A 17,413-nucleotide genomic window follows, 5' to 3' on the forward strand; every position below is an offset into this window, starting at 1 on the left:
ATATATTGCTTTGTTGCTACATGTCCTAAATGTATGATAGTATGCTGTGTTTATACAAGTTGCTCTCTAAGGGAGGTCTCCATCAAAAATACATTTCACAGAAATAAAATGTAATATGTTTTTTAATGGTATATCATTAAAAAAAAAATGTATTTGTTTTATTTCACCTTTATTTAACCAGATAGGCTAGTTGAGAACAAGTTCTCATTTACAACTGCGAACTGGCCAAGATAAAGCAAAGCAGTGCGACACAAACAACAACACAAGAGTTACACATGGAATAAACAAACATACAACCAATAACACAATAGAGAAAAGGTAGGGGTAGCCAGATGGAAAGCATGGCCAGCTGTAGAAAAATGCTTATTGAAATTCTCAATTTTCATGGATTTATCAGTGGTGACAGTGTTTCCTAGCCTCAGTGCAGTGGGCAGCTGGGAGGAGGAATTGTACTGGGCTGCTACCCAGACATAGAGAGACTATTACTGGTATCAATGACAGTCGTCATTGGATTATCTGAGATTAACATAGTCAGAGGCATTACAGTATGGACAACCATTCAACATCAAATTGATTTTATGCACATACTTAGAATAGATAGCCTACAAGCAAATGTATATTTTTCCATTCCCCAGTCAAGTGTCCCAAACATGGTGATTCTGAGAAAGTCCTACATGATTCATCTGCGGCTAGGATCCCATCCTAGGATTTGGTACATCAGGTGGTACTGTCTATGGCCCTATTGGTACAGTACTGCTTGTTGATCCCTTGTCTATGTTGGTACAGCAGTGGAGAGAGTGATTGGATGATGGTCTCCCAGTGTTGAGTAGATGATGTTCTCAGTCACGGAGGAGACAGTGTGGACAGGTTCTTGGGATGTTCCAAAAAGAAAAAGGTGTTTGACTCTCTCTGGATAAAAATCAATGTGACATTGATCAACTGGACCAAATGCACTGTAACAAAATATGTTCGATTGGGAAATATGTCACAAATAATTCCCCTAGAAAAAACCTGACTCCCAAACATTACTGTATGTTTATGACTTGTACTGTAATTGGAAATGTGCACTAATACTTAACAATTTTTAGTGTTTTCTAATGCATTACACATCTAGTGCTTGATACTTAGAGATGCACTCTCAAACTCTTGTATCATTTCAGCCAGTAGTTTGAAAGTGGTGCTCACGAGCCAAAACAGGTCCCTGTTTTTTGTATACTACATCATCCAATTGTGTACTACATCATACATTTTGTGTCATGTTGTGAATTTTGCAATTCGTATTATATCATATGAATTTAGCAATTTGTGTGATGTTACAAACCTCATTCGTGCAATATGTTATGAATTTGTTGAGCTTAAAATCCCAGAGTGCATCTTTAATATATCATATCATGCTATCACGATGTCAAGCATGCGAAACAGAAAAGCTAATTACTCACTGAAATGTGTACACTTGATGATCATGATGATAAGGACCACTAGAATCAAGACTGCTCCAATGCTGACCACAATAAATGGCCAACGCACTGGGACACCTAAAAAATATCAGGAAAAGTGTGTGATGTTCATTAAATAATGAGAAAAATTATTGACATACAGTACCCCAAAACATAATTATTGCCAGAAAGAATAGAAGTTAGATCAGTATATTGAAAAATGGATCCACCATTCTCTTAGAATGGTGATTGAATGGTGGTGAGCTCCAAAAGTATTGGGACAGTATCACATTGGCTGTTGTTTTGGCTCTGTACTCCAGCACTTTCAATTTGAAATTATACAGTGAATATGAGGTTAAAGTGCAGACTGTCAGATTTAATCTGAGGTTATTTTCATCCATATTGGGTTAACTGTTTGAAACATAACCAAAACAAACAGCAAATGCATCCAACAAATTTGTAGAGTCACAAATTTGATGTAGCCGTTGTGTGATATGAATATGGGACCAAATACTTTATACTACTTGAATACACATGTAAGTGAATTTGTCCCAATATTTTTTGTCCTGTAAAATAGGGGGACAATGTAAAAAAAAGTGCTGTAATTTCTAACCAGATCATTTCAAATCCAAAGTGCTGGAGTACAAAGCCAAAACCACAAAAATATGTCACTGTCCCAATACTTTTGGAGTACACTGTATCACAAGATATTATGGAAAAGTTGTGTAGACCACCAACATTATATTACATAGATATAGAAATCAACCGATTATATTGTCAACTAGTAATCCTGATTTATTAACACTTAGCTCTCACCATTGGACATGACTGTGTGATTGACAGTGATGGGATGGCTGAGGGAAGAGTGGTTGACCCAGCAGAGATAGAGGCCAGCCTGGCTGGGTCCTGAGGACAGAGGCAGGTAGGAGTGGACGGTGATGGAACCATCTGTGTTGACCTCTCTCTGCCTGTCTGAAAGTCTGGTGTTGAGGAGCTGACCATCTCTAAACCACACCTGCTCTATGGTCTTTGGGTAAAACCCCTGAGAGGAGCACAGCAACATGGGAAGTCCACTACTGGACTCCTTTACATCAGACACAGACACTGCAGGAGGGGCTGGATGCACAAACAGAAAGTTGCAGAAATAAAAGTGTAAACAAAGAGTTTAAACTGTAGACAAATTATTTTCAATTTGGAGGCAACTAGCATTCACATACCATGTGATGACAGGGTCATAATGGTTTTACATGTAGATTGTAGTTCTATCAAGTATTTTCAGAGATCACTAACCTGTTACACAAATAGTTATGTTTTTTGAGAAAACTTGTGCAGGTGGAGGTGCAGCTCTTTTCACTTCACAAGAGTAAAGTCCAGAATCATTTATCTGTAGATTCATCAGTGAAAAGAAGATTTCTCTGGTCTCATTATTCCACTTAATTTGTATGGTTTCTTTACATGTCTTCGACACCAGACACTCTTGTCTGTTAAACTGAGAAAAGCACAGCACCTCTGTTCCTTTTATAGTTACTGTAAATATTTCAATGTCATTGGGTAAATTGTGGGTGCAGTGGATCGTCACTGAATTTCCTTTGTGTAATATGACTGCTGTTGGATTTGGCAGTGTAGTTAGGTTCTGCAAACCTGTAGAAAAATAGATCAATGTTCATCAGTCTGAGAAAACAGATGATGAACCGGTTCAGGTGGTGAAAAACCTCATGACAATTGTAAAACTATTTTAAGCCACTTCACTTCCCAGCTCCATACTGGCTGGGACAAATGTATTAAGTCAATAAATGTAGGGTCTGTCTACTATATTTACCACTAGTGTAAAACCAAACAGCAATTCTCTCAGCAATCACTTTTGATTTCAGTTCCATAATTTTCATATTTCAGTTGTAAAGGCACTGATTCTGTCTTATCCAATCATAAATTATAATTTGACCTACGATAGTCCACCCCCCACCCCTCCCCTTAGAACAAAACTGTACCTTAAGTGTCCACAGTTTTCATAGTAAGTGCAGTCTCTAAATGTATCATGTATGAAGAGGTTTTGTCAAAGCATTTTACATTACCTGAGTGGAGACTCAGAAGCATTGCCAAATGCAGAACAGAAGAATAGAGCACCGACATCTGTTCCAAAAAGAGCAACGACAAAGATAAGATAGTTACTTAAACACAAAATTTCAGTGGTTTTTCAACCTTCACATCCTGTGATTACAAGAGGTTCAGTACATGAAGTGTGGCTTGTATCATACACTGAAAACATGCATGGAATGACAAATGTTTTTTTGTGAAGTTTCCAAATACACACCAAACATGTGGAAGAAGGTGCTCTGGTCAGATGAAACCAAAATTGAACTTTTTGGCAACAATGCAAAACGTTATGTTTGCACGCCCAATTTTTCAGTTTTTGATTTGTTAAAAAAAGTTTGAAATATCCAATAAATGTCGTTCCACTTCATGATTGTGTCCCACTTGTTGTTGATTCTTCACAAAAAAATACAGTTTTATATCTTTATGTTTGAAGCCTGAAATGTGGCAAAAGGTCGCAAAGTTCAAAGGGGCCGAATACTTTCGCAAGGCACTGTACATTTTATTTTGAATGGTAGACATTAAAGTATGTTGAATATTGCAGTTCTATCGCAGTTTTTGTTGCAAGATTCTGACACAGAAGTGTGGAGTCTTGCGGACCTAAAGCATATGCAAGTCTCTCAGCGAATAGATTTAACAGAAGTTGAATACAAAAATCGTTCAAGAAGCATTCCGTTTACTCTCATATTCGACTGATTTTTCCATAGTGCAGTTAAAATAATAACATTTTTAACATTTAAATATACCTTTTTTAATTAAGATGGAATGAACAAATCTGTTTGAATACACCATATCTATTAGTTAAAGACACCTGCATCCAAATCCTCAAGATATGCACTGTACTTACGTCCTCTGTGTCGTTGTGTGAACCACTATCATTTATATCACCATTGCATCTCGTATCAATTTCCTCACAGCGCAGGTTCAATGAGTGTGAGTCTAGTGCTTCTGTGTTCAACATCTCATGTTAGCTGATTTGTGCTAGCTACCCTCTACCACACAACACGCCCTGAGTGACATTTACGGACCCATTTACAGACCCAATGTGATTTTTTCACCATTGGGTTTAACTATTGATAATGGTTTGACTTGTAGCCCAAGTTGTTGTTAGCATGGTGAATCCAGAATGAGCTATTTTCACTATTTTTCAATCAACATTAGTGAATGTAGCATTCATTCTGGATTCACCAGTCTAAGTTGTAGTTGTATTCTAAAATACACAAACATCCATATTAGCTTTAGAAATATCGTTCACATACTATAATAAAACATTGAAACAGTTTGCAACAGCATGCAGATACTCAGCCCATGGTCATATGTTGAATTGAAACAGAGAGTTCACAGCTCATGTGAATCTTTTTTTTTTTTTTACACACTTAATAATACTATGGTTTAACGCTTTTCATTACAGAGTTATCTTAAAGCTCTACTTTGGCAAGAAACATACAATAAAAATGTATTTAGAGAAGGCAAGTAAAATTGCAATAGTTAGCTAGGTGTTAAAACAAATTTTCAGATTAGAACTAGAACCAGAAAGAGTATCAGGTTATAATGGGCAGCTAGGTTTTAAGATTCGTTTTAAGATTTTGTCCAGCAAAACAAAATGTGAAAATTACCCACATGCATCACCACCTCTCCTCCAATTCTCACACTCTCTTATCCTACCTTTTAGATACTTTCTCTCTGACTTTGGTGAACAGAGGGGACTTGAGAATTTATGAAGACTATGGCTAATGTCATGAAACTGTGAAAAGAAATCCACATCAAAAAGCATACTGCAGTCAATGATGGAGAAAACTGAAGAAGTGGCCACAACATTACTGAGTGGTGGTTGTGAGAGGCTGCACCATAGTTGTTTTCAGTTAAGTAAAAGTAGACCACAGCATTGACAGAAATGTTGACACTGAAACAGGAAGTCAGAGTTGTTTTCTGGCACAACCAATGCGTACTTACAAATAACTGAAAAGTTCTGAATCTGCATGTGTAACGCAGATGAACAGTTCATTAAACCCGTTTCCTGATTTTGTTTTAGCAATACATGTTTACAGGATTGATATATTAGGTTTGACTTTTCATCTCCAAGTCAGAAAATATATATAATGCAAAGCTCATACAAAATAAGTCCTAAGCAGCAGTTGAGTTGAGGACGTTACATTCATTGGCCCAAACACTCTTATAGAGTGATTCACACATGCACATTAAGGTTTTATGTCACATTAAAAATGACAGCAAGAGGAAAACGTTATATACAATGTAATTATATAACTGGCAACCATCCAATTTATGTCCAGAGTGAATGTAGGGTAGGAGTTTATGGGTGACTGTCAGATATATTAGTTAACTATTTCTGTAGCTTGGACATGTTCAACTGAGCTAGTATTCAAGACACACTGGTCCAATGTTTGATCGATTTAACAATACCTTGATCTGGGATAGTAAAGCATCACACAACAATACTACCATAGTTGAAAATTGGCTAAAGGCTACAAATACCTATGAACTCAAATAAAAAGAGGAAAAAGGAGTGACAGTGAAATTTAAATGGTTTTGTTCTCATAAATGCATTGTTCCTGGATGGATGCAGTGGTCGCCAGTCTCTGTTGGGTTTGCATACTTAAACTGATGTTTTCAAACACCTTGTTGTTGTATGAGACTGAATCCCCTTTATCATTGGTCCTCTGTTGACCTGATTGGGGAGAAGGACAATCAACTAATCACATTTAGGGTTGAAGCTCATGCTGAATAGTTGCCTACTGCTAAGTGTCAAAAGATTTGTTAAGGTGTTTGGCATTACAGGCAACATATTTTTGGTACAAAATAACACAGATCTGTGTAGAAAAGTATCAAATTAAATCAAATGACAGTTTTTGAATAGAGCTGACAATTTTGTACCACCATAAGTGAGTTATTTTGTATCCAAGTGTTTGGTAGACTATCATACAACATGTTAAATAAAGCTCATACTAAAAGGGTATTTTGCTTGTGGGCTGATACCTTGAAAAACATTAGTGGTTCTCAGCTTTAAATTTCACACCTCTGTTGTGTTTCATGACAAGGTATAATGCCATATTAAGGTCTGATGCGAGCTGTGCTGTGCTGAGCTCAAGGGCCACCCATTTTTTCTAGAGCAGGGTTTGACAACTGGCAGCCCAGGTGCCGGAAACAAACCAACCTTGCCTTGTATCTGGACTGAAATGTGAGTTATAGATCTGTCATTCTCATTGAAAGCAAGTCTAAGAAGCGGTAGATCTGTTCTTTGTGCGCTATTTTTATGCTTCACGTTTTATGTTCAAACAGATGGTACATTGGTTCTCTCCACTCTGAGTGCTTGTTTTGTCACATAAACCCGAAATTAGGCTAATTATTTTGACGACCAGGAAATGACAGAGCAAATTTTGCACCTTTACATTTTTATATAGGATCCTTAAAACACTCACAAATGTAATATGGTGGCAAAAATGGTGCCGATGTGACATACTGCATAAAATAAAGTATAAAATAAAGTATAAAAGTCCTGATTCAAAGTGTAAATTGGCGATGGAAAATACATTTATGTCCTGAAATGAAGATAGACTCACACACAGGTATATGCACAGACCTGACAGAGTCCATCTGCTGACCTCTAGTGGAAATAAAAAATTAAGCATGTAGTTGCATGGCCATTGAACCCGTTAGTTACATCACACTCAAAAGGCAGTTTAGAATATCCAATCAGTTCTAAACCTTCAAGACTCCTGTTGGATGAGATGAAACAGTTGTGATTCAAATAACATCATGTAACATAACACATGGAAGCTGATGTGACTTGTGGTTTAGTGCCATAAATAGGTAGCCTATAAAACAGAATGTCAACACAAGACAGCAGGCAAAGGCGTCAAAAGCAGGGGTGGGGGGAATGTAGTCATTTCCTCTGACTTCATGAGGGGGCAAGATCTTGCTCCGATGACAGTAAATATCACTTGGAAATATAAGTACATTCTGTAACCAAGATATCAGTCTCTGGGTTAAGGGTTTACTGCTGCTTTCTCTGTTCCAGATTCCAGTGAATCCAAAGTATTACTGAACACAAATATTATTATTTTTATTTTATTTATTTTTTTACCTTTATTTAACCAGGCAAGTCAGTTAAGAACACATTCTTATTTTCAATGACGGCCTGGGAACAGTGGGTTAACTGCCTGTTCAGGGGCAGAACGACATGTAAATGCAACATGCAACAATTTCAAGGATTTTACTGAGTTACAGTTCATATAAGGAAATTAGTCAATTTAAATAAATTCATTAGGCCCTAATCTATGGATTTCACATGACTGGGAATACACTTAAAAAATGTATCTTTTACCAGATATGAAAACCAGTCAGTATCTGGTGTGACCACCATTTGCCTCATGCAGAGCAACACATCTCCTTCGCATTAGCTCTATGCTAATCAGGCTGTTGATTGTGCCTTGTGCAATGTTGTCCCACTCCTCTTCAATGGCTGTGTGAAGTTTCTGGCTATTGGCGGGAACTGGAACATGCTATCGTACACGCCGATCCAGAGCATCCCAAAATGCTCAGTAGGTGACATGTCTGGTGAGTATGCAGGCCATGGAAGAACTGGGACATTTTCAGCTTCCAGGAATTGGGTACAGATCCTTGCGACATGGGGCCATGTATTATCATGCTGAAACATGGGGTGATGGTGGCTGATGAATGTCACGACAATGGACCTCCGGATCTTGTCACGGTATCTTTGTGCATTCAAATTGCCATTGACAAAATGCAATTGTGTTCGTTGTTGATAGCTTATGCATGACCATACCCTAACCCCACCATAGGGCACTCTGTTCACAGCATTGACATCAGCAAACCGCTTCCCCACACGACGCCATACACGTGATCTGCGGTTTTGAGGCTGGTTAGACCTACTGCCAAATTGTCTAAAACGATGTTGGAGGCGGCTTATGGTAGAGAAATTATCATAACATTCTCAGGTAACAGCTCTGAGGGACATTCCTGAAGTCATTCCTGCAGTGAAGCTTATTATGTTAGCTTTTATCGCATACTTTTATAGCCTACTGGACTCATAGAGAGCTACTCTCTCAAGTTATCTTGTTGGGGCAGTGACTCTTTGAACTTACTAGCCCCAAGTCGTTCTATTTTGTTCTTGTGCTTCATGCTATTTTTCTCATGACTCCTGTGTGCTTTGTTGACTATAAAATTGCTTGTTTACCCAACCGAGGGACAGACTGTTTGTTCCCACACTCGGGACTCGGAATCTCTATTGGTTACAACAGGCCTGGGCAATTATTTTCCATGGAGGGCCACATTAGAATATATTTTTGCCATTGCAGGCCAGAATCATATTACTTTCACATTTTAGGGAAGACCCAGATGCAGACAGTGTCGAAGGAAAAAAAGTTTATTAATAGAACAGGGGCAGGCAAAGCGACAGGTCAAGGGCAGGCAGAGGTCAGTAATCCAGATCAGAGTCAAAAGGTACAGAACGGCAGGCAGTCTCAGGGTCAGGGCAGGCAGAGATCAATAATCCAGGGCTGTGTGACAAGGTACAGAACGGGAGGCAGGGTCAGGGCAGGCAGCATGGTCAAAACCGGGAAAAACTAGAAAACAGGAACTATAGCAAAAGACAGGAGCAGGGGGAAAACCGCTGGTAGGCTTGACGGGCAAAACGAACTGGCAACAGACAAACAGAGTACACAGGTATAAATACATTGTGGATAGTGGGCGACACCTGGAGGAGGGTGGAGCCAAGCACAAAGACAGGTGAAACAGATCAGGGTGTGACAATTACAGGATTATACATTGTGTGTATGACTGTGTTGACAGATATATCTACTGTAAATCACTTCCAGATATGCTACTTGTTTTACATTTTTAACATGCACAAAATTAAACCACATATTCTCCTTTTGGTAGGTATTTTCATTATTAAACATGCAATGAACTACACGGAGGGAAAAGTACGCTGTGCATTCAACACCATGGACAGAACTCTTGTTAACGGGTATGCACAAAAACACAAGAAAGAGAGAGAGCTCAACATTACATTTTAGCTATTCAATCAGTGTGAGGAGTGAAGTCTCTGATGGGCATTGACTAGAGCAGTGACGTCAGGTATAGTTTCTGACGTCGCTATGTGCAGGATTGCTGAGAGGTGACAGTAAGAGATGATCTTTGCCTTGACTTGTTATATTTCATAACTGAAAATGTCTGTTCACATACATAGGTTGACCCAAACAGTAAAAACATCTTCTGAGCATGACTCATAATCTTTGGAAAGTTTTGGTCATCGAGAGATGCATAGAACCTCGTCAGTGACATTGTTTTGAATAGTTCTCCAGACACTGCATTAGACTGAAGATCGATAAGCTCAAGTTGCAGGTCAGTGGGAGCGTTATCCACATTGAAGGTGTAAGGAGAGGAAACCAACAGCATGTCATTTTCCAACACTTTGAAATCCTCAAAACGATGAGAAAACTCACCGTTCACAGCACGCAGCAGCAATGTATACTTCTCCTGCTGGTTATCTGATAGGGAACAGGCTAGAAGTGTCGGAAGGTGGGTGAGATTGTTGGCACCTACTTGGCGGGTTAGGAGGAGTAATTTTCCCTTGAGTGCCTTGACAAGGCCGTACATCTGATGTGCAAAAAGGCCCTTCCCTCGTAGATTGGAATTCAGTTTATTCATGAGGGCTATGACGTCCACGGTGAAGGCAAAATCAGCCAACCATTCTTTATCTTGCAGTTGAGGGAAATCCACATATTTTCATTTAATTTGAAATAACTCTCCGACTTCAGGTCCCACATCCTTTTAAGCACCTTCCCCAGACTCAGCCATGACATGTTTGTTTGGTAGGGGAGATCTGCATGGCCCGACTCAGTCTCTTCCAACAGTGAGACAAACTGCCTGAGGTTTAAAGATTTTGCTCTTATGAAGTTTACCACTTTAGTGACTGTATCCAAAACATGGCTCATTTTCAGAACACATTTACAGAGAACCCCCTGATGAATAATGCAATGCAGGAACCTAATTTTCCGATCTGGGTTCAACTCAGCTACTTGATCTTGTATCCTTATCAAAAGGCCAAATTTGGGCACCCATCAGTGGTCACACTGGATCATTTTTCAAAACTCAGTCCCAGCTTTGCCACACACTTATTAACATCCTCCAATAAATATTTCCCTGTGGTTGTGCTCTTCATTGACAGCACTGAAGCAAGCTCCTCTGTAATTTCAAAGGCTGGGGTTATGCCTCGGAAGAATATCAACAACTGTGCCATGTCACATGCATCACTGCTCTCATCCACGGCCAAGGAGAAATAGGTGAAATCCTTTACCTTGTCTTTCAACTGTTCTTCCACATTCTCTGTGAAGTCCTCAACACGTTGTGTCACTGTTTTTCTTGACAGAGAAACATTTTCAAACAGATCTTTCTTGTCGGGGCAAAGTATTGCTGCAGTCAATTAAACATTCTTTAATGAATTCACCCTCAGCAAATGGCTTGCTATGTTTAGCAATTTTGTGGGACTGTAAATAGCTAGCTCTCGCAATTGTGTCGTTTGCTGAATGCAGTTTTGTGAAAAGTCCTTGCTGCTATTGCAGCTGAGAAAGTAACTATTTCGAGGCACTTGCCCTCTCCTCAGAAGACATATTTCTATATTTCTCTGCATGCTTTGTCTGGAAGGGTTGGGACAAGTTGTAGTCTTTCAAGACAGCGAAGCTGTCTTTGCACACTAAGCACACAGCTTTCGCTGATGCCTCAATAAATACATATTTCAATGTTCGCTCTTGCTGGTACACCCTACATTCATTGTCTACTTTCCTTTAATTTGAAATCTTTGAAAAACGAATGTGGTTTGGTAAGACGAATGCCCCTCTCTCCACCGGTGTGATTACTACCTCTGAGGGCTTAGAGCTTGAGGTAGTCTTCTCATCAAGCACTTGGGAGTATACAAGTACTTGGGAGTATAGCTAGACGGTACACTGTCCTTCTCAGATGACCTAACTAAAACTCCAGCAAACATATAGTATCTATGTTTGCATATGTGTCTATCTGTAAATAGCCCATCCAACCACCTCATCCCCATACTGTATTTATTTATTTATCTTGCTCTTTTGCACCCCAGCATCTCTACTTGCACATTCATCTTCTGCACATATACCATTCCAGTGTTTTATTGCTATATTGTAATTACTTCGCCACCATGGATTATTTATTGCCTTACCTCCCTTATCTTACCTCATTTGCACATACTGTATATATACTTTCTGTATATATACTATTGACTGTATGTTTATTTATTCCATGTGTAACTCTGTGTTGTTGTATGTGTCGAACTGCTTTGCTTTATCTTGGCCAGGTTGCAGTTGTAAATGAGAAAGTGTTCTCAACTAGCCTACCTGGTTAAATAAAGGTGAAAAAAAACATAAAACAACGACAAGTGTACAATGCCTGTTGCTATTCATGTCCATTAACTTCAAACACGTTAACAGGCGCTAACTAACTTTAGCTAAGCTAACCGGCTGGTTAGCTAACTTGAGACTCATGTCAAGAAGTTTTGCATATGCATTTAGAACGCATACATTCTAAATTGTCCAGTTGTATTCTTCTGATTAGCTACAAGAACATTCTATGATGTCTGGGGACATCTTCTTCTTAATGCTCTACACTTGCTAAATAGCTAAAGCCAGCTAGCTAGTGCCCACATAGCCCTTGATCATTTCTCAGTTCCATTACACATAAGAGTTATCGGACGAAAACGTCTTCTGTACGGGGCAGTTTTGTTATTAAGAGCCCTGATGGTCTGAACATTAGCATGCATTGCTTGCAGGACACGTTTGGAAGCATAAGGACCATATTTTTCATATTGGTGATAAAAAAACAAAAAACACAAAAGGTTTAATTGATACACACCTTTTAAGGGTTAGTGTTCCCTCATGGCCTTATCTCCATGTTACCGTACTTGTTTATGGAAAACAGACAGAAGACAGAGACTAATACTTTTGCTAATTAGCTATCTAGCATGTTCCGAACACCAACTAGGGCCATATGTTTAGAAGGTCATATCATAAGCGATGATTAATGACATTTATAAACGTTAAAACACAGCGTCGGGAATGTAGTTCACATGAGCCAGTCGTGGGCTAAGCTAACCACTGAAAACTGTAGGTAGAAGGCAGAATGTTGCCGAGAGTTTTCTTGAGCTAGCTCCCAAATGGCCGACATCAAATCACATTGGGAATTTTCCGCCATGTACGAGGGAGGGTAAATAGTAAATACGGTCTCTTTTCTTTACAAAATACTAAATTTGTAATTTACATGGTCATATATATTTTTTGTTATTCCCCTCTGTTCGATGTTGTCAAGAGACTTGACTTAACTAGATAGCTACGTACAACAACACTCAGAAACGAGCAAGGAGTTTTGACTGAGCTGACGGAGGTATGGGATTATTCTGGTGCAAGTGTCAGTTTAGTGTACATGGTTGCATGCATGGGGGAGCGGTGAGTGACAGGGTTGTGAGTGATGTCTGCAACAGAGAAACAAGTGGTAGGCATGGATGAGGGGAAGGAGAAGACAAGTAGTAGCAGTTTAGTGGCAGTGCACTGCAGACACAACAGACAGCACACAATGCTATGCAATGGGACTGAGCGATAAAACAACTTGTGTGACTGAGGGATGAACTAAGAAAAATTTAACAAAATCGCAGAGCTCCTGTGGGATGTGTGTCCCCTATTTTTAAGCAGATTGAGTCTCTGCTGTGGTGTTCATTTCCTTACAGAGCAGGTTCATTGTGTGTGAATCTAGTGGATCTTTGCTCAAAATCTCAGGTTAGCGCAAAGGTGGGTGCTAGCTACGTTCTACCACACAACAGTGATATCATGTACATTTACAAACCCAACTGCCCAGTTCATCTTATGTGATTTTTTCACCATTGGGTTTAACCGCAGATGGCGGGCTGCCTTCTGAGGAGTAGGAGGTTATCGAATAAACCCCCACTTCCCTCAATTCTGCTCGCAAACATGCAATCTTTGGACAAAAAAATGGACGAGTTATTGGGAAGATTAAGCTACCAACGGGACATTAAAAACTGTAACATCTTATGCTTCACGGAGTCATGGCTGAACGACGACAATATCAACATACAGCTGGCTGGTTATACGACATACCAGCAGGATAGAACAGCGGCGTCTGGTAAGACAAGGGGCGACGTTCTATGTATTTTTTAAACAATGGCTGGTCCACGATATCTAAGTTCTATCCTCCTGATTCCTGCTTACAATCAAAAATGTAAGCAGGAAGCACCAGTAACTAGATTGATTAAAAAAGTGGTCAGATGAAGCAGATGCTAAGCTACAGGACTGTTTTGCTAGCACAGACTGGAATATATTCCGGGATTCCTCCACTGGCATTGGGGAGTACACCACATCTGTCATTGGCCTCATCAATAAGTGCATCGATGATGTCATCCCCACAGTGACTGTACGTACATACCCCAACCAGCATCCGCACTGAGCTAAAGGCTAGCGCTGCCGCTTTCAAGGAGCGGGACTCTAACCCGGAGGCTTACAAGAAATCCCGCTATGCCCTCCAACAAATCATCAAACAGGCAAAGTGTCAACACAGGACGAAGATCGAGTCATATTACAACGGCCCTGACACTTGTTTATTTTACCTTTAACCAGGTAAGTCAGTTAAGAACAAATTCTTATTTTTAATGACAGCCTAGGAACAGTGGGTTAACTGCCTTGTTCAGGGGCAGAAATACTTTTACCTTGTAAGCTTGTGGATTCGATATCACTAGTCCAACGCCTAGTCCAACGCTCTAACCACTAGGCTACCTGCCGCCCAATGTGGCAGGGCTTGCAAACCATTTACAGACTACAAAGGGAAGCACAGCCGAGAGCTGCCCAGTGACATGAGCCTACCAGACGAGCTAAACTACTTCTATGCTCGCTTCGAGGCATTTAACACTGAAACATGCATGAGATTACCAGCTGTACCGGAAGACTGTCTGATCACACTCTCCGCAGCCGATGTGAATAAGACCATTAGACAGGTCAACATACACAAGGCCGCAGGGCCAGACGGATTACCAGGACGTGTACTACGAGCATGCGCTGACCAACTAGCAAGTGTCTCCACTAACATATTTAACCTGTCCGGGTCTATAATACTAACATGTTTTAAGCAGACCATCATAGTGCCTGTGCCCAAGAACACTAAGTTAACCTGCCGAAATGACGACCGACCCGTAGCACTCACAACTGTAGCCATTAAGTGCTTTGAAAGGCTGGTCATGGCTCACACCAACACCCTCATCCCAGAAACCCTAGACCCACTCCAATTTGTATACCGCCCCAACAGATCCACAGATTATGCAGTCTCTATTGCACTCCACACTGCACTTTCCCACCTGGACAAAAGGAACACCTATGTGAGAATGCTATTCATTGACTACAGCTCAGTGTTCAACACCATAGTGCCCTCAAAGCTCATCAATAAGCTAAGGACACCGGGACTAAACACCTCCCTCTGCAACTGGATTCTGGACTTCCTGACGGGCCGCCCCCAAGTGGTAAGGGTAGGTAACAACACATCCGCCACGCTGATCCTCAACACAGGGGCCCCTCAGGTGTGCATGCTCAGCCCCCTCCTGTACTCTCTGTTCACTTATGACTGCATGGCCAGGCACGACTCCAACACCATCATTAAATTTGGCGATGACACTACAGTAGTAGGCCTGATCACCGACAACAACAAGACAGCCTATAGGGAGGAGGTCAGATACCTGGCCGTGTGGTGCCAGGACAACAACCTCTCCCTCAATGTGATCAAGACAAAGGAGATGATTGTGGACTACAGGAAAAAGATTAATGAGCACGCCTCCTTTTCATCGACGGGGCTGCAGTGGAGCAGGTTGGGAGATTCAAGTTCCTTGGTGACCACATCACCAACAAACTAACATGGTCGATGCACACCATGACAGTTGTGAAGTAGGCTCGAGAAAACCTATTCCCCCTCAGGAGACTGAAAAGATTTGTCATGGGTCCTCAGATCCTCAAAAGGTTCTACAGCTGCACCATCGAGAGCATCCTGACTGGTTGCAGCACTGTCTGCTATTGCAACTGAATGCAAGGCACTACAGAGGGTAGTGCGAAAGGCCCAGTACATCACTGGGGCCAAGCTTCCTGCCATTCAGGGCCTTTATACCAGGCGGTGTCAGAGGAGGGCCCTAAAAATGATCAAAGACTCCAGCCAACCCAGTCACAGACTGTTCTCTCTGCTACCACACGGCAAGCGGTACCGGAGCTTCTGCCGAAGTCGGTTCCTCTCCTTGTTCGGGCGGTGTTTGGCGATCAACGTCACCGGTCTTCTAGCCATCTCTGATCCATTTTTCATTTTCCATTTGTTTTGTCTTGTTTTCCCACTCACCTGGTTTTCATTCCCTCATTATGTGTTGTGTATTTAACCTTCTGTTCCCCCCATGTCTTTGTGTGGTATTGTTTGTTTGTAAGTGCTGGAATTTGGAAGTGCTGGAATTTAACTGCTCCGGCTATTACCTAGTTCTTCTCTCCTGCGTCTGACTTCCCTGCCACCAGTTACGCACCCCTTACAGCCAAGTCTAGGTCCAAGAGGCTTCTAAACAGCTTCTACCCCCAAGCCATATGGCTACCCAGACTATTCACATTGCCCCCCTCTCCACACCGCTGCCACTCTCTGTTGTCATCTATGCATAGTCACTTTAATTAACTATACCTACATGCACATACTACCTCAACTAACCGGTGCCCCCGGAACCCCCCTGTATATATTGACTCTGTACCGGCACCCCCCTGTATATATTGACTCTGTACCGGCACCCCCCTGTATATATTGACTCTGTACCGGCACCCCCCTGTATATATTGACTCTGTACCGGCACCCCCCTGTATATATTGACTCTGTACCGGCACCCCCCTGTATATATTGACTCTGTACCGGCACCCCCCTGTATATATTGACTCTGTACCGGCACCCCCCTGTATATATTGACTCTGTACCGGCACCCCCCTGTATATATTGACTCTGTACCGGCACCCCCCTGTATATATTGACTCTGTACCGGCACCCCCCTGTATATATTGACTCTGTACCGGCACCCCCCTGTATATATTGACTCTGTACCGGCACCCCCCTGTATATATTGACTCTGTACCGGCACCCCCCTGTATATATTGTTATTTTTTGCTGCTCCTCCTTTAATTACTTGTTACTTTTATCTTATTCTTATCTGTATTTTTTTTAACTGCACTGTTGGTTAGGGGCTCATCAGTAAGCATTTCACTGTAATGTCCTGTTGTATTCAGAGCATGTGACTAATAACATTTGATTTGATTTGATTTGACTTCTAACCCTAGTTGTAGTTAGCATGGTGAATCCAGAATTTCCTATGTTCACTATTTTTCAATCAACAATACTGAACGTAGCATTCATTCTGGATTCATCAATCTAAGTTGTAGTTGTATTCTAAAATACACAAACATCCATATTACCTTTCACATAGTATAAAAAAACATTGAAACAGTTTGCAACAGCATGCAGATACTATCATCAACCCACCCTCAGATTAGGACAAGACCAAGAAAGTCTGTAGACCTTTTAGTGTCAGGTTAAAAGGGGCAGGTTTAAAGGTTAGTTAAGATTTTTCCCCACACTTTTTTGGTATAAGTTGTCAAGCAAAACAAAATGTGAAAAATACCCACATGCTTCACCAGCTCCCCTCCCACTCTCAGATCCTTATCTTACCTTCTTTATACATTCTCTCTAGCTTTGGTGAGCAAAGAAGGAACTTTACAAATAATGCATTGTTTTCTCTGAAGACTGTGGCTAACGTCATGAAA

General features: G+C 40.8%; 1 protein-coding gene across 11 annotated transcripts; it reads right to left on the reverse strand.

Moving 5' to 3' along the window:
* Positions 1–104: 104 nt before the first annotated feature.
* LOC109873289 (tapasin-related protein) lies at positions 105–5,394 on the reverse strand. 11 transcript variants are annotated; one of them, XM_020464933.2, is made up of 6 exons: positions 5,193–5,388; positions 3,509–3,566; positions 2,727–3,077; positions 2,253–2,552; positions 1,440–1,535; positions 105–909 (listed from the first exon to the last, which is right to left on the reverse strand). In XM_020464933.2, the coding sequence occupies exons 2-6, from the start codon at positions 3,564–3,566 to the stop codon at positions 773–775; spliced, it is 942 nt and encodes a 313-aa protein (XP_020320522.1). In that variant the 5' UTR covers positions 5,193–5,388; the 3' UTR covers positions 105–772. The 11 variants fall into 11 exon arrangements, 7 of the variants coding, with proteins under 7 accessions (XP_020320522.1, XP_031663625.1, XP_020320520.1 ...); XM_031807765.1 differs by lacking the exon at positions 5,193–5,388 and adding an exon at positions 4,375–4,706 and having other exon boundaries at positions 105–953; XM_020464931.2 differs by lacking the exon at positions 5,193–5,388 and adding an exon at positions 4,375–4,635.
* Positions 5,395–17,413: the final 12,019 nt, after the last annotated feature.

Source organism: Oncorhynchus kisutch, linkage group LG28, assembly GCF_002021735.2.
Source record: "Oncorhynchus kisutch isolate 150728-3 linkage group LG28, Okis_V2, whole genome shotgun sequence".
NCBI lineage: Eukaryota > Metazoa > Chordata > Actinopteri > Salmoniformes > Salmonidae > Oncorhynchus > Oncorhynchus kisutch.

Coding starts and splice junctions, on each gene's coding strand:
- LOC109873289 (XM_020464931.2), bottom strand. CDS start 4,488: ATGTTGAACACAGAAGCACTAGACTCACACTCATTGAACCTGCGCTGT. Junction 2,553..2,726: donor CATAACTATTTGTGTAACAG/GTTAGTGATCTC, acceptor TTGTGCATCCAG/CCCCTCCTGCAGTGTCTGTG. Junction 910..1,439: donor CATCAAGTGTACACATTTCA/GTGAGTAATTAG, acceptor ATTTTTATCCAG/AGAGAGTCAAACACCTTTTT.